The sequence below is a fragment of the Anarhichas minor genome, unplaced genomic scaffold, assembly GCF_050575085.1.
Source record: "Anarhichas minor isolate MPS153535 unplaced genomic scaffold, ASM5057508v1 ptg000026l, whole genome shotgun sequence".
NCBI lineage: Eukaryota > Metazoa > Chordata > Actinopteri > Perciformes > Anarhichadidae > Anarhichas > Anarhichas minor.
In genome coordinates, this window is record NW_027466472.1 from 12904901 (window position 1) to 12929081 (window position 24181).

The window sequence follows — 24181 nt, forward strand, 5'->3', positions numbered from 1 at the left end:
TGTGAAATGCATCATAATGGTCACGCAACTTGCTATGTTGATAACACAGTGGAGGATGTGGGAAGAGAAACAACCAGCCATGTAAACAAGAGATTAGGTTTAAGCCAAGTTTGATACAGAAATAACACCACTATGGGCAAATACAACAACTAAAATGAATTAAAAACTATTTTTTTCTGAACCACTTGAGCAAATGTATTGCTTTGTATAATGGATTGAAGCCACATTCATTCATTTTTTTTTACACATCAAGCAGACATAGTGTAACACAGGCATTCATTACGTCCAACACTCACTCTTGCTTTAACTCTGTCTGTGGTCTCCATCAACTCATCAGGGAAATATGTGGCTCAATAGCTGCAAACTGCTGCATTATGTTCACTAGCTTGTCGTTAACTGTCTCTGCTGAGTTGGGTGATATTTCTCCGTGTGCTCGACCCCGTTCACATTATACATTGTCATTTTAATCCATTTTTCTAATATGAAAATGTTGAAGAGTAAAGTCAATATCATTCATATATTACAGTATATATTGAGATTAAAGATAACTCTTGCTTCTAATCATATAAATGATTTGATCATATATCACATTGTAGGAATCAATGCGAACTCCTCTCTGCTCATAATGTTTTGGCAAGTATCGTGTAGCATTGTGACAACTCTTCAGAGCTGCAGAAGATAATGGGACACTGAAGACTCGGGGAAAGAGAATTAATCAGCAAGAAGAAAATAGGTCGTTTTGAATTATTTATCTCACATAGCACCTTCTGAAATTCACAGCTTCATTAACGATGGAATTCAATGGAGGTTACTGTTAAATATGGGTTTACTGTAGTATTGATCATGTCCACAGTCTCTGCTCCAGTGAGCAGGCATGTTCTTCTGGGGTCTTTGATCTCACACCGTTTCAAGCTAAAAAAAAATGACTAAAACAAGCCTACAACACTTTTCCAGTGCTTACATATGTCACGACATAAATCAGGCCCAAAGTGAATACGTGCTATTCGCCATCACTAAAGAGTACATGCACATTCTTTACGGAGTAAAAGTATGTAAGAGTGTTTTTTCCAAAAGGCAGTCAGATATACTATTTCACAAGAAAAAGCTAAAAGGGAATACAGAAGTCTGCTTTATTTTGATCAAGCTTAACAGTCAATATGAACAGAGGACTGACATGTACAAGTATCAATTCATCGTATGTTAGTCTGTTTCTTTGTATCGAAGGATACTCCTTATTGTTGGTTCTGTTTTTTCTCCCGTGGTGTATCTGTCTTTACTCCTTGACATTTCTGCAGGCACTCTACAGTCACTTTACTCTCCATCAGCCTCGATAATGACCATGAAGAGTCAAACCTCAGACCTACTGAGGCCGACGATGGCAAGGCAAGAGACCCAAGGAGAAGCGATTAATATCCGCCCTGGAGAGGGGAGCTGCCTCGTAATCAAAGATGAGAACTGATGTAAGTGGCTCTCAAAAGAGCAACGATGGCTGAATCAAAGGATCAGTGAGTGCCCTTCACATCTTCACTCCCATCTCTTGTCCCATTTTCCCTCAGGCATCAACGCTCAAACTATCTGAGCGTGAGGATTGAAATGTACAGTTTAGTTTAAACTTGCAATTCCGGTATCTTTTTTGGACATCTGAAAAAAAATGAATTGAATGTCTTCTTAACCCCACCTGGCATTTATATGCAGGCTATCCTTCCTCGTGCTTTGCTGTCGGTGGCTACAGTAGCTCTGCTCTGCCAGTTCTCTCCTTGCAACCTCACAGAAAAGACAAACTCAACCAAAGTATTAAAAGAATAGGATTTTCAGCGAGGTAAGAGAATTAAAAAATATATGTAAAACATATTTTTTTCTCGGTCCCACCTCTACCTTTTGGTTCCCATTTCTTTTGAGTGATAGAGTACGTGCGTGTGCATTCACTGTGTGTTTGTCTTGATGTGCGCATTCATGTGCATGTGCCTAAACTCATCATCTCTGTCGGTGCAGAGCAGAGAGAGCACATCAAAGCTTTGTCTTGCCACCGAGGCCCAGGCAATTCAAATATATTTTAATGGGGTAGGTGATAGAGACGACTCTGTGATAACCTGATGAACAAAGCCGTCCTCGCTCAGGTCCATACAATGACGCTGAGGCCGGGACAGCAAACAACAGCATCCACAGCAGTTTCCATTCCTCATTTTCAATCTAAACTGTCATTTTTTTTTTTATCTCAACATGATGAGATGATGATGATGAGCTGTAGCCTTCTTACTATGAGTTTATTATCAGTCAGGAGTAATAATTCAATCCTTGAACAGCTCTGCGTGAGATCTCTGTTAAGATTTGGTCAGAGGGTGATGACTCGAATGGACCACCAAAGATTTATCATAAATTATTCATAACTACATAAATTCATATTCAGCAGCATCTGCCTGATCCTTCATGCACTATTCATGTGACATGAGGCACCACCACCCGAACTATCCAAGCCAGTCCGACTGTTGATGAAACACAAACACGGCAACCAAACCAAAATGAAACTGTCTGAATGGAGGCATGGCATCGAAATTCTTCACTCGCTGCTCTGTTAGCTCTCATGACCTGAAGGTTTGTTTTGTGTGCTGAAGTTTAATCAAGATGTGATTCAGTTTTGGTTGACTAACTGTCCACAGGACACAAATGAATTACATTTACACATGATTATTGCTCTGGTGGTAAAACGCACAGAAATCTTCTCCTGCGTGAGCAACATCTCATTAAGACAAGCTTTACAGGTTCAAAGTTATGGAGGCCGAAAGTGAGCAGTTTTATCGTCCTGGGGATATTCTGATACATAAACATGAGCTCTTTTCCTGTGCTATAAATAGCACCAACAAGCAGTATGTTCAATATGCAGTATGTTTGTCCACACACACATTTAGTCTGTAGACGACAACCTGCGAAATAAGAAAAACACAAGATCTATCAATTTAAGTGTTGAGCGGTGGAAAATGTTTGTTATTTTCAATGGGTTTCCTTCTGTAAGGCACACTGAGTTATAGCGTTTAGACTCACAAACAAACACAAACACACAGAGACTTACCAATTTGTGTAAGCCTGCATTTCTGTGGTACAGCCACGGTGCCACTAATATGGTAGACGTTACGCGCCAGGAGAGTCGCGACTCTTAGCGCAGACGGTTTTTCAGCAGGGCCATAAATAAAAGCGGATCGAACTTTATTCGCAGGTAATGCAGTGGGACCAAAACTAATTTCCTCCATTTTCTCGGCAGTAAATAAGGAGCCAGTAGGAGTCCTCCTGTGCTCAGTCCCAGTGTGCAATACACTCCACCTGTAGCTAAAACCTCTTTAAAAATAAAAAGGTTTTGGTTATCCTCACATCGGACTTGACTCCAGAGTGGCTTCAGACAGAAAACCTTCACGCTCCAGACAACAAGCAATCACACCAAAACTCCTGCTGTTCATCGTCCTCTGTACCGTCCTGTGATCTGTGGCGGCACCTTCAACTGACAGTCTTCTCTGTGCAAACACACACACACGTTTCCACCTTTCTCCTGGTCATCTGTTCTCCACTCCCCCTTCCTGCACTTCCCATCTACCTCCCCTCTCTCTCTGATGTTTGCAGTCTCTCAGAAGATGTGCTGCTATTTCAGTCTGCTGCCGACATGCTACTCTGCACGGACAAAAATTCAGCATTTAGCAGCTCCAGCATTGTTGTGTAGTTTATGGCGCGATTATGAAGAGTGGAGTGCAGCAGATGTGTGTCTCTGCATATCAGCTGGGTTCACTGAGGTCAACCGGTGGGATACGGGGATAAGAACGATGACATAACATTCATGATAATGCCTTACTAAAAGTAAGATTTAATGGGTTGACCTGTGGGATGTGTGTGTGTGCTGTCCATCTGTCCATCGTGAACTAAATGCTCTTCTATTTCACACAGGCTTTGCCCTCCTGAGGGGGAAGTCCTCTTTGCTCACTTTTCCCTATGTGTAGCTTACTGATATTTCCAGGTACTGGATCACCAAACCAGGGAGAGCCTGGTGAAAAGGGCTCAATGGCAAGCTATATCCGGATGCAAATACAAATGGGCATGATAAACAAAATGAGCAATTCTAGCAACCAGGCACAGCCTGACGCATCATGGAAGAAGTGAATATATTACCAGTGGGAAAGTTGTGTGGGGCTATATTTCTTTTTTTGTATTGTTTTTTTCAGATTAGTTTAGCAGGCTGCTTTATTTCTGATATCACTGCAGTAGTGTAAATCAAAGATGGTAAACCCGAAATTACACCTAAAGCAGTCTCATGCAACATGTTCTTACTCCCAACTCGTCAAATACAGTAGCTTGGTCATTGGCCCTGCGCTTGAAACTATGACGCTCTAGCTTCATTTTTGGATGTTTCAGGGACGGCGTGTCATTTTCCGGTTGTCTCATCACATCTTCTTCTTTAATATAGTTCTGAATTTGGGGTTACGTCATCAGATCTCGGCCCCGTTTCGCTGATCCTCTCGGGACATTCAACAGCTTGTGAAATGAAATTAGTCAGGCGCGCACAGCTTCAGCTTGATGACTTCGGGATAAATGTGAGGGGGAATCAGGCTGCAGGATGGATGGACAAAAGCTGGTAGCATATTTGTGACAGTACTGAGCTTGAGCCTTGGGCAAAATCAAAACTCCATCACCTGCTCCACCAGTGCGATGGCCAGCAATGTGACTACTGGGTGGTCTTATTTCTGTTTGTATCTGTTCAGCGTCGTGGAGGCACGGAGCCTCATGGAGCGTGCATTAGAGGTGGAGGGCCAGCCTGAATCAGTTGTAAGTCAGGGCTAACACAGATAGACAGACACTCATACCAGTGGGACAGCTTGAGTCTGATGTGTGTCGTTGGAAGGAAACAAAGAGGAAACCTGCATGAAGGCAGAGATAGCATGCAGACCGAAGGGACTAGAGCTAAACACTAAGCCACAATGTCATTCACTGACTGATTTTTTTTTTTAAGTCAATGAAAAAAAAACAGGGAGAGCGCACGTCCAAAAAATGGAAACAGGCAAACAATGCAACCACTGTGATTCTGATATGTGATAAATTCTGATTGGTGCATCGAAAAGCCTGAAATTTCACTATCAAAATGTCATTATTTGGTTTTCAACTAAAGAATAACACCAGCCTTAGCTGTACTTTCTGTGTAGTGCAAATTAATGGTAACATATTTTCATGTAATTTCTGACTACCTTCTAATACACTGTATAAATCATGAATAACATGAAGTTCTTAGTGACTCTGATAAACAGCTGCTATGACTAGCAGTAATAACAGTTAATCCATGATGATGATGCATGAAAATGGCAGCTTATCACTGGAAATGTTTCCTCACTACTTCAACACTTCACATTCTACAGCAGCATAATGCTGGTGAGTCTTAAATATTCACACCCATAGGGGGACAAATTCAAATGTAAATACCTTTTTAAGCCAACTAATTACACAATACTGCATGAAAGTAGTCAAAACGATGTGTGGTGTACCCTCTTATTAGCAACATAAAAGGTTAGGATGCAAAGGGAAATGATGAGCGAAAAAGCGGGAAAACACACATTATTATCTCACAGTCGCTCACGTCGTCTAATTAAGAGCACCCAGGGCAGCGCTCAAACCAGCCAATGCTACAAATGGGTTTCCAGGTCCCCCCAGGGTGCAGAGGGTTGCGCGACACCGGAATGAAAATAAACACATGACAACTGCAGCATGATAATGCATTCACTAAAGATGCTACCCGGGGCTCCCCGAGTGGCGGAGTTCAGCACTGACATCAAAGGAGGGAACTGAAGCCTGAGTGTGTTTTGTGTGTGACAGAGCATGAGTATGTGTGTGAGTGTGTGTGTGTGTGTGTGTGTGTGGGGGGGGGGGGGGTGAGGTTATGTATTGATGTTCACGCAATGTCCAAGCTTCTTTTTCCCCCCTATCTAAACCAGCCAGGATGACTGTGAGTAGATTGAGACACGGTATCTTTGGCAGCAGAGCTAGACTGATACGCAAACTGATACTAATGTTGGAGTGCTTTTTTTTTTCGGGATACAGGAGAAGCCTGAAAGTGAACCAAGCTTCTGGGTACCTTCTTAATTGCTGAGGGAATGGATGTACATGAAATAAAAGCCAGTGGTTATGTATGATTTGCTTTTCATTTCTCACATATACACCGGAGACACGCAGCCTTATAAAGACGATAGCCTCCCAGTAGGTTTTAGAAGTTGACGTTTCACATTCACAGCCATACTTGATGCAAAAACAAATGTGAGGTGCCAGTGGCTAAGTCAAGATGCAGGGAGACACAGTAAATTGTTGTCCGTGAAATTAAATGCAAAATATGGTGCTTCAGCATCAAAGTGTAAAACACAAAGATGTGTGTTAGTGGCTCCCTGGATATCAGAGATGTGAAGCTAGTTGATGAACAGAGGGCTGGGTATTTTCTAAAATGATTCAACAAAACCTGAGTTTCAGCACCAGTTTTCATAATATTACTTATTTTGATACCTTACTTTGAGCAATTTGTTTTCTGAAAAAAATTGAAAATTGGCAAATTTGTTTAACTAATTGGAACTACCAGATCGGATATTCAACATCAGCTTTTGGCACTTGACAGTTTATTACTCTGTGCTACAGACACATTTCAGTCGCTAAAAGAATTAAGGTTTGATACCTTGCCATAAGGAGAGGAGAAGTAGTCATTGAAATGCTACCTCACTTACTTTGAGAAATGTGCCTAAATCTGCCATGAGCAAATCATAAATCAGGAGCTATTTGCCATTCAGTGACTGCCTTTTGGTACATTACGGCTTTCAATGCTCATACTCAACACATTTCCTTCAGTAACAATAAAGTATTTAGGAGAGGAAAGGAAAGGATATTGAAAATAACAAAAAAAGAGGAGAAGAGCTGAAAGGATGAGAGTGTGTTCCTCCCCTGGTGTCTGTTAGCTGTTTATCTGCCCTGGAGCGACAGAAAGGAAGAGGCAGAGACAAAAGGGGGTGCATGCTGAGATTCATCATCATCAGCAGTACAGGAGAGACACATGAGGAAAAACACATTTTACATGGAAAAGCCATTTCCTCCATGTGGAGGAGATTAGCAGCCATGCATGTGCCTCCAAACATTCCTCCCTGCATCATTTTCTCTCCTTTTCTCTCTCAGCAAGGGCCCGTCTTCTAAGCACAAGTGTTGCCAAAATGAATTAAGAGACAGCCCTCTTGGCCATTGAAGAAAGCTGGAACCTCCCTCTCACACCCCAACGCTCACATAGATAAAGAAAAGGCGCTGTAGGGGTGAAGACTGACAGCTTGACACATCCTGGTTTTTAAGTGCCAGGCATGCGTCATATTTTTGACAGCGTACAGGGGAGAGCAAAGGGGTCACTCTAATAGCCAGGGGACAGTTTGGACTTACATTTTGTCATCAAAGCTCGACCCAAAGCTCTGTCAAAGTGTGTGGTGCTCAACATGCTCTGTCTGGGTTTCAAGGGGTTCATTCTGCTAATGCTGATGACAAAAACAATCCACTGCTGTTACTGAGTTCTGGCATGCGGTAATGCTGTGTGATCTGTAAGTCTCTTAGGCAGCTTCTCAGGCGCTGCAGTGACAGAACCCATAAACATTTTTGTGACCACTGCAGAGGATGCAGGATGGTAAAGAACAGGCACGTCCACACCTATGTGATGCATGATGCTATATGGTCTGAGGGCAGAGCAAGTCTTGTCAAATCAACAAATTAAAAGGCTTGTCTGCCCCCTAGTGACAAGAACAAAGGGGCATTTTGAGGGACAGTTTCCCGCTACTCCAATGATGCTCTTCATCATGAGCTTTCATATCAACTGACAAAAACAGCTTATAAATCAAATGCACATTTAAAAAAACATAATTCGGATGTGTTGTACCCCAAATGTCAATAAACATTAATTATTAGACAATAAAGCCTTCATGCTAATTGGCAATCCTCAATTAAGATTAATTACTCTGCTGTTTGTAACAGCTTGGGGGATGACATTTCTGCACAAAAACAAGCGCAATGGAGAAATTACGCATGGGCTTCCGGTTGCTTGCAATGTGGAATACACATCCAAAGGAATGCATCCACCACGCAGTATTTCACTCCATATGTGACTGAAAGATGAAATAACCAAACGGGAAAAAAGGCTTGAAAATTATAACTTACCCTTCTCCAAACTGAGATTTCTGCAAACTTCAAGTTCTGCCATTTAGGACTCGAGTTGTTGATCTCACAAGCGCCCTCCATGCGTTTTGGACATCATTTTTATCTCCTAATTGCAGCAGCTCAAAAAAACATCAAACCGTGCCTGACTAGTCCATTTCTCCATGATGATTGGACGTTCACATGAAATGCGCCATGATAATGAAGTGTCACTTTTTTTTGTACTAAAAACGAGCCCAGAAACAAGCTGCTCCTCGACATCTGCCTCCCCTGTACGATCTGTATAGTGGGTTCTCAAACCTCTGACATCCACAGCCGCTGCGCGCACATCCGCTCCTCTCACCAGCCGCAACACACAGGCAAAACGAGAAGCGGATTCCTCACACGCTCGTTGGAGCGACGGAGAGTGGTTGTTAATAAGCAAGAGATTACTCAATGCATGGACTGAGCATGGACGCTGCTCTGTGTTAAACGCACAGAGCAGTGGCTTAACCGCAAGAGTTGGACATTTTGGTTCATTTCATCAGCTTTGCCCGACAGTCTGGTTCAGCTGTGTGGCGACAGTTTGAATTCCCACCAAACCGAACTCGTGTCACATACGTTTGTTTGTTTGTTTGTTTTTGGTCCGCCATCCCTCAGTGTATATCCCAAAGAGTCCCCATTGCGCAGGGATGCCAGCGCTATGACCTACTTTACGCTCTCGGTATGTCTCTCGTTTTGTGCTTCCTCAAAGGGGCAGCAGGAAAAATTGAACATGAGGGTAGTGTGCACACTGGGGCCCGTTTCCCAAGAGAGAGAGAGGAAGACTGAGAGCCCGCGAGTTCTGTTTAACTATGTATTTATAGTTTAGCTTTTAAAACGTGTAGGTGTGTGTGTGTGTGTGTGTGTGTGTGTGTGTCCAGCCTCAGATGTATGCTAGTCAGTCCCTTAATGAAAGTTTTGGTCAATCGGGAGCTCCCAGATTAGTCTTCCTCATTGGTCCATGTTAAAGCCATTTAATTTAAGATTGCAGGAGACAATTATGGAGTGACCAAGCACACTCAGCCACACACACACTTGCACGCACACACACTTGTGTTCAGACACTGAGAGCCAGAGGTAGAGGTTACCAAATCGATAAGTGCTGTCTGGAGGAATAAAAAGACATGTCTGACCACCAGTGTCACCCTCAGTCCAATGCTGCAAGACTATGTGTGTGTGTGTGTGTGTGTGTGTGTGTGTGTGTGTGTGTGTGTGCGTGTGTGTGTGTGTGTGTGTGTGTGTGTGTGTGTGTGTGTGTGTGCGTGTGTGGTGTACACTGTGTATTTGCAACTAGACATGGGGCTTTCCAGTGATTGCTCACTTTTGATTTAAATTGTAAACCTCTTTTCATCCACACCTGCCTGATCACAGACAGCCCGCCTCCACCCCCCCCCCTCCCCTCAAGCCCCCTTCTTACACTGATTTATGAACCATGTCCAGACAAAAACCATCAGCCAATCTGTCATTCACAAAAGAGTGGAAACAACTGGAAGGAAGGGAAAGAGGCAGAGTGAAGCAATTTCATGCGGAAAATTGACAGGAAAAGCGGCAAGAGGCAGATGTTTACAAAATGGTTCAGTGTGACAATTAAGGACAAACCGTGAGGGACACAAGCGGGGAATACAGACAGAGATCAGGATCTCAAGTCTGGTAAAGATATACAATGTATTCACTATGTTCTGTTTCTGTTTCCTTTATCCCTTTTAGCAGCCTGGATATAATAAATGTGACTATGTGACTAGATTAGCATCAGAATATGTTTTCTTGTAAGAAAATGCATTGGAGGGGGTAAAGGGTAGTGCAGCTTATTTTTGTGGGAATTTATAAAAATGTACTCCCATTTCATGCTCTGTATTCATTGATACAGCATAAAATAATCACAGATTCTCAAGGAAAAATCTACTTTGACTTGGAAAAACATATTTGCAAAGGGGCAAAATCAATCAATATTTCTACGCATGAACGAAGGAAGGGGAAGCAGACCCTTGTGTTTAATCTCTGCATCAATCAGGTTAATCCATCATCCACAGCAGAGTGAAGCAGGCCTGGTTTCTGTGTGGTTCGCAGACGAGCTAAAAGTACACACTTGTACACAGTCTGCAGGGGTGGGATGTGGACGCTGGCTATCGTAAGTCAAGGTGAGGCGGTCTCTTCTGCTGAAGGTGTGACAGCCACAAAGGCAGACCGAGATCAGAGATTTATTCTGGATTTGTCTGGCGGATCTGTCAGTGTGTGCAGCCTGACTGCCTCGAAACTCATAAATCATGATCAAATTGATGTCTGGATTAATGTCAGCTTTAAGGAGAACGGCAAATGCACTATTTGCTGTTGTTCATTGAACCATACAACATACCGGTATACAGCTTTGCATACATGTGTCAGGTTATTCAAGCCAATGCATGCAAATATTTAGTAGAAAAACAGTACACAAAACCTCTTCTATATGCCGGTTTGTCTTTTTTCTTTATCTTTCCACTGTATGAGTACTAATATGCAGGAATCACACATGAGGAGAAAGATATAGCAATACAACTCAGGTGTTGTAGCCCGCTAGGAGACGTGTTTTTATATTGGCAAAAACACATCATGTCTGAATGAAGTGCTGGGGACAGATTTTCATTCATGACACAGTGATTGGGGTTGAGGTTTTGTGTACCAGTAATAAGGTTTTATTGAGGTCACAAGACTGAATCTTGGCTGTGTTGTCTGCAATATGAAAGCCTGAGCGTTTGAGGCACAATAATGGAGACGAGTCTCCCTCTACTGTTCATTCCCATGACGTACAGTTATCAGAGAATATGGACATACAGTCTGCCCATTATTCTGTTCCACGAGAGAGAGAGAGACTGAGAGAGCACCTGATTCTGTGTGAACCTTCATTAATAGGTTTAGTTATTCAATTGTGTGTGTGTGTGTGTGTGTGTGTGTGTGTGTGTGTGTGTGTGTGTGTGTGTGTGTGTGTGTGCGTGTGTGTGTGTGTGTGTGTGTGTGTCACTGTATTTACCATGAAAGGTGCTGTTGTCTGTCAGGAAGTGCCGGCGGTACTGTGGCTCTCCTTTCCTGTTCACAACCCAGGAGCTCATGGTGGGAGAAGGAGGGACGGGGGAGGATGAACAATTGGATGACCTGTAGGGAGAAGAGAGTTTTTATTTATTTTTATTATAATTTGCTCCTTTTCTGGACAGGGAGACTTTGAGGGGGAAAGGCAAACATTTCAAATTACATTTTCATAAATCGTGGATTCTTGAGAGAGTTAGAAGAAAGTTTAATATTTTTGAACTGAGTGACCATTACAATTACAGAAAATGTTGTGTGCAAAGAAGACAATTTATGCAACTTGAAAGTATATAGAGGGAATTACAACCAAAACTGTCCCTGTATTGCAGTTAAACTTCATCCTGTGATTCCACCATTTGTGAAATTATAAGACGTTTTTGTCCAGTTTTACTTAGTTAGGCTTTTATTTTGAAATGTTGTTTTTTTTAATTATTTTGTTAGTGTCACCACCTCTTCCATGCCTTAACACGTAGTATGTGTTTTCGGGTCTCTTCAAAAATGTTATTGTTATTGTGATCAAAATCAGCATGTAATTGAATGAATTGAATTACAGTGACAGCTTATAGCTACTTAACCTACCAATGGGCTCTTTGCTGTCTTTACAAAAGTCAATCAGAGCTCGAGTCTCAATAAGATCAAGAAAGTGGATCACATCACTCCAGTTCTGAGGTCTTTGCACTGGCTTCCTGTCCAACAAAGAATTGACTTTAAAATGCTGCTGTTGGTTTATAAAGCACTGAATGGTTTAGGGCCAAAATACATCTCTGATCTGCTGACCTTATGAACCATCCCGACCCCTTAGGTCGTCTACTTTCTGTTCCCAGAGTCAGAACTAAACATGGAGAAGCAGCGTTCAGTTTTTCTGCTCCACACATCTGGAACAAAGTCCCAGAAAGCTGCAGGTCTGCTGAGACCCTCCGCTCCTTTAAATCAAGATTGAAGACTTTTCTGTTTGCTGCTGCCTTTAATTGAACCAGATTCAAGGATGTTAATCAATTTCCTGCATTTTACTATACTACTGTATTTTATTTCTTACACTGCTTTTCAGTGTTTTAATGGCTGTTTTTAATGTTTCAATCAATGTTCTTAATTGTTTTTAAATCTCCTTTTCTTTTGCCTTATGTTTTGATGCTTTTAATGGTTTTATGTGAAGCACTTTGAATTGCCTTGTTGTTGAAATGTGCTATACAAATAAACTTGCCTTGCCTTCTACCATGAAAACATTATCCAATCCTCCTCTTTACCGAACTGTCATCCTACAATTTCCCGACCCGCTATCTAGTTCTTCTTGTCCAACTTTTTGTACACTTTGAATTCCTACTTCTTTCTCGATGTGTTCTTATTCATCCTACTTTTGTTTCTCCTGGCCGTTATTCCTGGATTCCCAATTTTCCACTATTTCCTCCTGATCACTTTTCATTCCTGCCAGTTTGACCGCTTAGTGTTTCCTCACCTGTTGGTCATCTGTCTTCCTCTGATTTACTGCATCCCACTACAAACACACACACACACACACACAAACACACACACACACACAGGAGATGTATAGATCCGGAAAGGCTCGGAGCCTCTGAGACAGTTATTGGCGTCTGGTGCCGGCTGACCCGAGAAGAGGTGACTGTCTGGTGGAACACGTAGAGCTCACGGGTTAAGTATCTTTGAGGTGAAAGTACTTTCCTGTGACCCCGCCACCACCTCACTTTAAAACACAGAAGCCTGCTGTGTCTGTGATGTTTATGACATGGTTTATGATATGGGACAAAGACCCACTCATTCTGTGAATATGACACCCATGTCATGGCAAATTAGTGTGTGCATACAGTGCAGAACTCCACCAAAAGCTGGATAACTGTAGAGCATAAATGTATTGTAGTACCAGTTTGTTGTATAATGCAATGAATCTCTGCTCTCTTACTATAGTTGTAGATTAGATCAGCAACGTTTAATATCTGTTCCTTTGAATATTGTAAGACCTTTTTATCATCAGTAATATTTTATCATTAGTTATTAAATATTAAGTTGTACTCAGGTGATGACATGGATAAAAACACAAAGGGGAAAGTGTTCAAAGAAAAACAGCAAAAAGAAAAGTAGAAAAGACCTCTATGACGGTCTCTTAGAGCGAATATTTGTAATCATCCTATAATCTGGTGGTACTTTGGTAGAGAACCAAATAGAGCTTTGATCACGTTGGTGTTTCCTTCATGTTATGAGCATAAAAAGTCATCAGAGGCTTTTCTTCATAGTCATTAAACTCGGCTTCACCTCACGCCTGCAACGCCTCTCTGTTGCTGTGAACTCACCGTAGAGCACGGCCCCTTGTGGCTTACTGCTTGATTATAGAATAATGTTTCTAAATGACTGTTTGTTTTCATAACAGAGCCCATATTTGAGATAGGAGTCGAGGTAGATGAAAGACACTGTTTGAGCAGCTTTAATGGCATGTCAGGTCCCGATACAGCTGGATTATATGAATCCACCATAAACATTGAAGTCACATGGCATAAAGAAGTTACCAGAATGTGCAAGTTAGTAAGCTTTACAAATACTGCATGTAACTGCAAGTTACACAGCAGATATCACCAGAGATCATACAGTGTCTATAATAGTGGTGCAACTAAATTTAACATCTCATTCCACGGTTAATTAATTTTGTGATACTGTCGCAAACATAACAAGCAAAAATGCTAATACTCGAACCAAAGGAAATTACTACATATTTGCATAGTGGGTTGGTATTTACCAGGGAAGGCCAAATACGATCATCCGAATGATACCAAATTAAAAGGATAGTTCGACATTTTGGAAAATGCACAATCTTGCCGAGAGTTAGATGGGTCTGTCCATTAAATATGAAGCTACACAGTCAGCAGCTTGTTAGCCTAGCTTAGCATCAGGGTAAGAAGGGGAAACAGCTAGAATCGTAGTCAAAAGGTAACAAAATACAACTACCAGCCTTCAAAAATGCAACTAATTAACATGTTGACTCATTAGTTCACAATGTTTTTGAAAAATGGCGCGTTGTGGTTTTGCGGGGTGTAATGCGCGGGACTACTTCTTGGCTGGGAGCAGTGACTGCCTTGAGTCTTGCCAAGCAACCAGGAGACCGTTTTTTGTACAAATCAAAGAAACCAGATAGAAGCGAAGCTGATAAGAGGTGCTGCTTGGTGGATTTTGTTAGCTTTGGATAGAGCCATGCTAACTATTTCCCTGTTTCCAGTCTTTATGCTAAGCTAAGCTAACCTGGCTGAGGCTGCTTTGTGTGTGTCAGTCCATGATCAAGGTGAGATAGTAAAACGACTTTGCTCTTCTGACTGTGTGTAACAGTAACCAAGGGGGCCCAAACCTCAGGGGAATGCAGTCTGCTCTTTCCAGACTATCAGGCTACTGGGAGAGAAAGCAGCTTATAAATAAATGTTTCACTGCCAGACTGCCTGATGAGCAACTCTATGTGAGGCCCTGATAGGAAGTAGGCCGAGGATGCCACCAAGTTATAAGTTTTGTTGTCGTAGATATTTAAATGAAACATAACTAAAACAATCTGAAATATGTGGATGCAGGATTTTAGAACTTCTGCTTTTCCTTTCCTCTCTGGATGTAAAACACAGATTTGATCTGACAGGATAGCAATCCATTTCTATTTCATACAGGCTGGAAGTCCATGCACTGCTGATACAGATAATTTTGGTTTTAATCTAACTGAAAAACCATTGGCAGTGGCCTATAAATTGGCACCTTTAACTATAGGGGTACTAGTGTGTCTTTCAAATATTGAGAGTAGGCCTTTGCAGTTGCAGAGGCAAATATAGAATCACAAATTATAACATGAATAAAGGGCAATATAGCCAAAAAATACAATGATTTTAATCAGATTTATCACCTGTAATTATCATATCTTTGAGTCTTTATGTGTGAGACAGTTAAATAGAAATAATAAAAGAACTGCAGCACCTGCAAAGTAGTTACCATTAAGCATAACTATGAACGTAAAACCATAATTCTTTTTAAAGGAGCTGTTTAATATTCATGGCACATGTGCCATGGAACAAATAACCCCTCATATAAGCATTAGTTTGTAACAATGGCCCTCTCATGGCACACATACAGCAGCATCTGTCAACCCATATTGACACATGCCAAAGAGCACTCTATTAAGACATGAATAATGAGATATACAGTATACGATGGGTATTCTTTTTTATGTGACCAGCTGCCATAAATGCTGAGTGATTACTAACCAGTATTCAATATGATAATACGAATAATTTATTTTTAAATCTGCAACTATCTCGGTTGTTATGCCTTTTTGTAAAGCACAAGCACAGGTTTATATCCAACACAGTTATTTTGCTTCCTGTGTCTCGCCTCTCTATCACCGGATGGATGAGAATCCTAATGTCATTCAGCCAGTGAACCACCTTGCTGTTCTACAGAGTCAATGAGTAGCTTGTAATTGCTTGTTAAGCAGTTATCAGAAGAGAGAGTAAACAGTCTTGGTATGTTGATGGCTAGACAGGTTTCCAAAACCACTTCACTCATTCATTGATATATGAAAGTAAAGGGTGTATAGGGGACTAGAGGTAAAAGGCCTTTAAAGTCGTGTGAAAATATTGTCATTCTTGAACATTGTTACAAACATGGAAATGCTTTCTGTAAAATAAAGTTCCTGTTTCATGTATTAGGGGTTTGGGGTGCTCAAAAGTTATTGACTCTCACAGAGCCATGTAAAATATCCATATCACTACAGTTTGTATTTCTTCTAACAAAAAATCAAACTTAATTATTTACTCATTGTCAATTTCTAGACTCTTTTATTTCTTATACTTCAAAGCTCACATTTCTACCTCAGGTTCAAGAAAATCTACATGGAATATCATCCTGTTCAAATCTCTTGAGATGCAACTGAATAATTTTCATTCTTGATTAATTTTCATATTATTTTCTTGATCAATCGATTTATTGTTTGGTTGATGAAATATCTAAAAATAGGAAAAAGTCCACAGTAACATCTTCAAATAGGTTGTTTTTATCTGACCGACAATTCAAAACCCAAATTGATTGAAAATCCGAACATTTGAGAAGCTGGAAGAGATTATTTGTCAATTTTGCTTGAAAAGGTCTAAACAATTAAGCGATTATCAAAATTGTTGGAGATAAATTTACTTATCATTTGAGCTCTACAAAACAGCTTTAGCGTGTTTTCACCAGGCTAAGAGGAAGCAAGAGGAAGTTGTAGCATCTAAATTGTTCAGTGCTGTTTCATAGAGCCTTTGACCTGATAAGGAAACAGAGCGAACCTCGAGGCAGCGAGGTTACTGAGCGGTCAGAGTTGTTACGAGGGGGCACTGAGGCTATCTGAGGTTGCCAACAGACGCTGTAACATTATGGAGTCGTAAAAGCGGCGCAAACTAAGAAATCTCCTCTGCAAAAGTGCTGTGTGACCAAACTGTATACTGTCAAATTTAGCGTCTAGATTTAAAGCTGAAATAGATACCTGGAGAGCACTTAAAAATGAAACACTTATAAGATAAGAAGTTTATAGAAGAGAATCATTAAGTGTCTGAAATTATTAATAAATTCAAAATATGCTATTGGTTAAACATTCATCCATTTTAGGGGGAAATCGTGTCTCTATAGCCAGAATATTAAGTATACGGCATGTTTAGGAGCGCAATCTTATTTTAACTTTGATGTGTGCTGCTCTGTGCATGTGTGTGTGGTAAAACGTGTACATGTGTCTGGGTCGTCTTGCTTTACTGTGAAATTGAGGGGTGGGTAAGGTCATGAGTCAAACCTTCGGATCTATTGCAAGTAGAGCGACCTCTTAATCTCTCCCTCCTGTCCCTATCCTTTACTTTTACTCTCAGGTTTTAGACTGTCTCAAACTGTCTGCTTTATGCCCTCATTGACTGAAGAGAGCTGTTCATTTTAGTATTGGTGAATAGATATGAGTAAGTGCGTGATTGGCCTATGACGTACAGTAGCACAAAGTGACAGCTTTATCATTCCTTGCTTTTATATTTGTGTCTTTTACACATACATTTTCACACGCACACACATAAAATACATACAAATCACACAATTTGGTTCATTCAATCCCAAAGTGTTCACCCTCAGTCCTCCCTTCCTTTCCACCAAAACTCTTAAATTATTCACGAGGGTATCACAGGTCCCACAACGAATCATGTTCCCACTCCTACAACCCTACACCAGCAAGCCGATACACTGTTCACAATACTTCTAGTCACATAATAACAAGGGAGTCACTTTATGGCTGATGCATTCTTGCACACACACACACACACACACACACACACACGCACACACACACATCCTCTACAGTGCATGTGGGTGTGTGATGGAAAAGCTACTCAGTGTTATAGTTGTTTAACATTAAGTGTTTATAGTGACAGCAGGTGACATCAAGAAATGGCCTCAGCTCATGAGAAAGTTCAATCAACAAACTGCACCTGCACATCACAAAAGTGAGTGAGTTTGGACCTGAGGCCTTTATGCCTGTATCAATTTGCAAATAAGCTTCACCAACTCTGCCTGACAAAGACCCTCCTTGTATGAGATGTTGACAACACTCTGTGAGGTTTATCAGGCAGGAGCAAAGATGGAGGGTCACCTTTGTGTTTTTTTGGGGTGCAGTCAGTGTCACACCAGCTCTCTGTCTCTTTAAATCTCTTTGTCTTTCACACCCGGGCAGCTACACACAACCACTCAAATCAAATCAAAAAATCCCCAAGGACCCTGCTCTCGGACGGGGGGGGATTGCCCCATCGCTTTCTCTCTTCAATGGCTGCCGGCTGAGTTTAATAAAGGCCTTTGTTATGCTGCCCTGCTGCAAATCTCTGTTGTTAAGTTAAGGCACAATGGGAAGGAGCACCAAAATGTGAAACGCATGGAGCAGAAAATGCTTTATCAATCACACAGATGAATTATTGCTTCTAGTAGAATACAAGCCAATGTACATGACATATATATACCTGATCACATCAGCTCAGGCAGTTTGTGGTTGTCAAAATGATCCAAGATTAAGAAAATGCTTTTGAGCCTGATTGTCTGTGGCTTTCCTTAGAGGGGTACAATAAAGATAAGGACTGAAAAGTCTTGAGTTTCTATATTACAGAGCTGTGTCCAGGCACACAGGTTTAACAGGTGCACATTTGCTTGGATACTGTACACAGTATCCTGACAACAATACATTTAAAGTGGCAGTTAACTGTATGCTGATTGCTATCGACAGAAAAGTGCAGTTAAGTGTCAGGAAAGTGTCTTTTTAAGTTAGAAAAATGCACCATGTGAGATACAATGTCACTGTTTTCCTCAAAGAAATGTCTTTATGAATCACAGCAAGCATCACAGGTTTACTTACTTCTGCCAGTTCAGTTTCAGATTTTGAAACCACGTTGTCAGCTTCCTCACAAAATATTGCCACTGTCACCAGAACAGTAGTCCTTCAGGCACTGAATGTCCATGGCATCAAGCACAGATGTAATGTAAGCCAGTGATAGTCCCAGCAGTGTGGTTTCAAGCACAGAGAATGTCCCAACAACTTCACTAGTGTGGGCAAGTACCCACCACTACATCAAGCACTGTGCCTTTTCAAATGAGTACTACTAGTGTGTGACGAGTGGAGGAAGGAAAAACCTGGAATGGCTTTCGGAGTGGACAGTTGTTCCACGAGGGACCAAAGAGATAATGGAAGGAATGATTGAATGAGTAATCTAGATTCAACACGAGGAACACAAATAAAGAGAAGATAGACTAATTAAATTCTTGCATATCAAAATGTAAGAACACTGACATAGACCTTATTAACCCTTTTTAGCAGTATGTGACAGTACTTCACTTACTTTGTGTTAATAGAATGAAATGTTGTGATTCATTTTAACATTATTTTGCCCAGTAGTATTTAAAATATGATGAAGAAACAAGTGGTCCTAAATCCTACCTTGACGTTCCAAATTATTTTTAAATAATCTTGTTCCTTTGAAACTTCTTCAAGCTTCAATTTGGACAAATGGTGAGTAATTTACAATATACAGTACGGCAGGTAACCATGCAGCACATTGATGACCACATGACTCCAATAAAATATTAACCGTTGATTTCACACAAAGACATTCCTATCTGCACAAATATTCGATAATCATCTCCGAAAAAAAGACGCGCGCTTTCAGCTTCAGAAGGTGTGTGCCCTTCCTTCCCCCTGTTTCTCCATCTCGTGGTTTCCCTTCCACTCCTCCCTCTGTGCGAGTTCAAAGTCTGGCAGCAACAGCCATCAGCCTGAAATGCACCTTACAATTTAAACCAGCCCACCAATCACAAGCCTCTTTGACCAGTAACAGTCGCTAGTAACATTTGCACAACAAAAGAGAGCTGATTCATCAACCCCCCCCCCTTTCCTTCACTCCCTTTCCCTTCCCCTGTGACTCCTCCTCTGCTGTCTTTGTGCCCGGACCCAAAATCCCCTTCTACCCCTGCGACCCTCCTCCCCTTTGCACTAATCTCCTTCAGCCCATTGGATTGACTGGCCGGTGCTCCCACTCACTGCATCTAGACCCCCTCACCCTGCACCCCACGGGACACACATTACAGTCCGGCTTCATTTGCAGGCCCTCCTCCTCCTCCTCCTCCTCCTCCTCCTCCTCCTCTGCCGTGCTTGGATGAAGCATGGATAGCAACCACAGCACAAGGTGCAATTTCGGCAGTGGACTTGTATTGCAAACATTAAAGACAAGCACATGAGCACAATCCTAGAAATACATGACATCTGCTTTGGGGCTCATTCTTCAAGAGGGGTTGCTTGTGTGTTCTTCATTCATTGCTATAATGACACCACGTGAAATCAAGGCAGTTTACAGGCTGGGTCTCCTTTCTGTTCCATTTAAGGAGTCAAATGTCTTGATCACGTTACGGCTAAAAGGGCCCTCTTTGTAGGTACCTCAAGATCCCCACACAGCCACACAACATGTAAGGCTCCCATATAGAGTTTAGCCTTTGCTTTGTATTTCACATTTGGTGTTTCTATAGTAACAGTGAGAGGGACCCCCCCCCTCTGCATTTTGAACACCATTAACATACCCCGCCTTCGTTTAGTGATTAGTAGATTAGTAGGGAGTCCCACGCACACACACACACAGACACTGCTACAGAGGAGGCTGTGCTAAGCTGTGGTCTGATGGGGTAAGTGAAAGCCAAAGGATTAGTAGGGTTTGAAATGTGTTTTTAATCATTTCAAACTTCTGTGAAACATAGTAGAAATAAAAACACAAAACTAGAGGTTTCTTTGTAAGATCAGGGGAATCCAGCTGTTTTCATTGACTTGATAGGCACATCTATCATACATGACAGATTAGTGATGGATGGCACTATTTAAAGCCGGTGATAAGATTGTTAAGCTCCTTTTGTGTCAAGATATCACAGGTATACAGAACAAATGAGGCAGATCATGTGCTGTCACATCTTAACTAAACAACTCTGTCTTGGAACGATCAGTCTCAGGTCTTCTTAAAGATCCTCCTCATCAGTCTGAGTAAAGCGTTGTCTCTGACAACCTTTGAGGCTCTCTCCCATAGGCTGTCCTGCTTCCACAGTCCCCGCCCCTTCCTCTCAGCCTTGACCTCTGCCCTGTGCAGCCGTTTGAGGAGACGCCAGTAGAGGCGAGAGTCAGGCAGGACCCCGACCACGGGCGCAGCGTGAGCCAGACCGAGCCTGAGGACCTCTTCGTTGATACAGTAGCTCCACATCGACCCCTGCTGCAGAGACAAAGAAATGACTTTATAGAACATAAACTCCTAACAGTCTCACATCAGGTATACGTCTACTATACATGTATACAAGTACTTTTTCAGCCACTGGCTGTGAGACTGACTCCACTGACTCACCCTGCTTTGAGACACCAAACAGTGTAGCATGTCGTCTTCTCGGCTGATAAGTTTTAGCCAGACTGTTTGGGCAGGAGCCAAGTTCTTCTGCAGCCATACCCTGCCCTCTGGAGTCAACTCCACTCCTGCAAGATGCACCAGCATTGGTGACCTGCACCCACCTAAAGAGGACATGAAAGAGCCATTTACCATGCGTGTTACAGTAAAGCATAGGATATAGCTGATCTGCAGTTATGTACACTGTAATACTGAATATCACCAGGGCTGGGTTTTCTTTAATGATTTTTTTTAAGGACCCAATATGATACCTGAGTTTTGGTACCAATAAAAAAAATGATACCTTTGTTTTTTTACCTTATTTTGAAAAATATAAATATGTTCAATTTTTGTGAATTTAACAACAGAAAATAAACTCTTCTAATGTTAAATGTGGTCTAAACAAAGCAGCTGTACAATAACTTTTCCTATATATAATAGTCTAATATTGGAACATGTGATGCCTGCTTCCATTGCAAACCAATTTTCAATACTGTTAGTAGTGACTCATTTTGGTGGTTTGGTTTTTAAGACTCCATTTTTTAGCCCTAACTGTGATTGGCCGAGACTTAATATGAAAAATAGCACACGCAGACCAACCACATCTATGAAAGACAAGTAAGTAAATCCTCTTTGTGTATAGCCACAGTCCCAAACAATGGGTCTAACCAGCTTTAAAACGTGGGAGGTCAAGTAGGACAAAGGTAATATTTGCAATAACTCGACAGGAGCCAATCTGTTCATGTGAGTCCTTCACACTGAAGATGCTGATGGTGTACTCTCTATAAAGCATCAGCTGCTTGATGTTATTGGTCAGTGAATACCATAATTTGATAACACAGATAACAAGCTTACCTGTCACTCTCACTCATGAAAAGATGATGAAATGAGACAGTCTGACATTTACAAAGTAAAGATGTCACAATGACATTTAGGGTAGAACAAGACAAAAAGGTGCTCCTTCAGTAACTTATCATGCTGTTGAACTAATGAGGCAAGCTGTGTGCTGATTGGACCATTTTAATTGTTCAGACTCTTGATGGGTTATTCATGTGTAAGATGGGATGCAAGCTGTAATATGTGTGTGTGTGTGTGTGTGTGTGTGTTCGCCTTCATGATTGCACTCAAAGGATACTCTTACCTTTGTGTTCAGAAAGAAACGGAGAGACGACTGGCAGATAAATTGGGACATGTTCCACTTCAAGTCCTCTCTCTGTGATTGAATGAACTTTCCCACGAAGGCTGACGTTCCTCTCAATAAAACGAGCAGGGATCTCAGACGCGGCTTGAAATTTGGTGACCTGAAGAGGTGGAATGACACGGCTGAGTGGCCACGTTAAATGACTCATTTGTCTGAAAATGTAATTTCATTAACATACAAGTCTAACATTATTAGATGCAATGAGATTTGGAAGAATGCAAGAATCTATAGTTTCCACTTTACTGAGGAGTATTAGTGTCAAATTTGAACCTGAAACAAAGGTTATTACAGTGCAACAGCAAATGCTCATTAAATCCAAAATGCAACCGTGAGCTGAGTCTGTGATTTGAGGGTCCCTTTGCCAGTGTGTGCCTTAATTCTCTTACCAGTTTGATACTCCTTGCAATTACAATGACACCAGCAACTGCCAGTCCTGTGCTTATGTTCTGTGTGAGAGACAAAGGAGCAATGAAGGGTTTAGAGTAGACAGGATAACAGTGGTACCATCAATCCAGTTGAACATGTCTAGGATAATGACAACGAAAAAGGGTCATCACAAAACCCATTGAACAACTGGTGAAGCCTGACAGGATCTGGTCAGTGTGGTGACACCATTTCGTACCGAGGAATAGTTTGGGAGGAACTTGGAAGGTCCTGAATGTTGTTTTATATATATATATATACACCGTCCAGATTTGTGTCATGTTTCCACCCATTGACAGGTTAAACATAGTGGCACGTGGCTCACGCACATCATAGCAATGAAGTGACTACATTGCACGCTCATGTTCAGTCAAATTCAGGTCACACAAAAGAGACTCCTACCCGCACAAGTGTTAAATGATCATCTGCAAACTGAGATATTACAGACACGATGTTACGAGGCGACAGATTTCCTCGATCTCTTTGTTGTCTGACAGTCAGTCCCTCGTCAGTTTCTGTTTCTCCGGAAGACGCCGGCATGTTGTTGACATTTTCGATGCATCCGACGCTCCGCCCACATGGGAGGGACGTACAAACAGTATTGCTTGAGTAAAGTCTCCGCCCTGTGGTTTGGTTTTGATATGACAGGATGGCGTTAACGTGCCAGGCGCACGTTATGTATATGTAATAAAAACAGAAATTGCAATCATTTTCACTTGGCACTGTAAATATCAAAGTTACTCTGCCAAAAGCAAATATAAATGTATATATATACACATAAATATATAAATATAAATATCAATATAAATATCAATATAAATATAAGTAAGTAGTCCATGCCTATAAATGTGTGTATATAAATATATATTTGTATATATAAATGTATATCAATATAAATGTATATATAAGTAGGTAGTTCATGCCCATTGCAACTGAGATTCAAATGATCGATCTATTAGCCTACCGGTGGAATCAGGTCCGCATCTTTGTCTGCACAACTTGACCTAGATAACTTCATACCTGCTGTACCCTGTTTCAATGCACAAAGAAAAAGGCTCAGACATAAAATGTTATGTTCTTCTTATTGTTATGCATATTTATAATAATTAATATTTTGTGCAAAAACGCACATATGTCCCCATTAATGAAAAAAAAAAAAAAAGTCTGTTCTTTATAGCAGTCACATGCAGCAGATGCTGCAAAGTGAGACATGTTTAGTAACAGACATCGCTGAGGAGTGACCACTGACTGTATGACAGATGCACCGGAGCTCTCATCTTGTAAACTGTGAAGTCATGGAGCTACTTGAAGACGGATGACGCCCCCATTACCACAAATTGGCCAATAGGAGTTGAGA

At 41.4% G+C, this 24181-nt stretch overlaps 2 protein-coding genes across 4 annotated transcripts in view; both read right to left on the bottom strand.

Annotated features, from left to right (window-relative positions):
• The window catches only part of plch1 (phospholipase C, eta 1), a 44602-nt gene extending 33308 nt beyond the window's left edge, over positions 1 to 11294 (bottom strand). The window contains exon 1 of one of the 2 annotated variants that reach the window (XM_076100420.1): positions 11216 to 11294. In XM_076100420.1, the coding sequence (XP_075956535.1) occupies positions 11216 to 11294 (79 nt within the window). Of the gene's footprint in view, positions 1 to 3067; positions 3246 to 11215 lie in introns of those variants that run through there. The other variant, XM_076100419.1, reaches the window with a different exon arrangement.
• An 8682-nt stretch (positions 11295 to 19976) lies between these two features.
• On the bottom strand, positions 19977 to 23910 carry c18h3orf33 (c18h3orf33 homolog (H. sapiens)). Of its 2 annotated transcripts, none has more exons than XM_076099840.1 (6): positions 23789 to 23910; positions 23227 to 23447; positions 22788 to 22847; positions 22342 to 22501; positions 21165 to 21325; positions 19977 to 21032 (listed from the first exon to the last, which is right to left on the bottom strand). In XM_076099840.1, the coding sequence occupies exons 2-6, from the start codon at positions 23362 to 23364 to the stop codon at positions 20778 to 20780; spliced, it is 774 nt and encodes a 257-aa protein (XP_075955955.1). In that variant the 5' UTR covers positions 23365 to 23447; positions 23789 to 23910; the 3' UTR covers positions 19977 to 20777. The 2 variants fall into 2 exon arrangements, with proteins under 2 accessions (XP_075955955.1, XP_075955954.1); XM_076099839.1 differs by having other exon boundaries at positions 19977 to 21035; positions 23789 to 23899.
• Between the last annotated feature and the right edge of the window lie 271 nt (positions 23911 to 24181).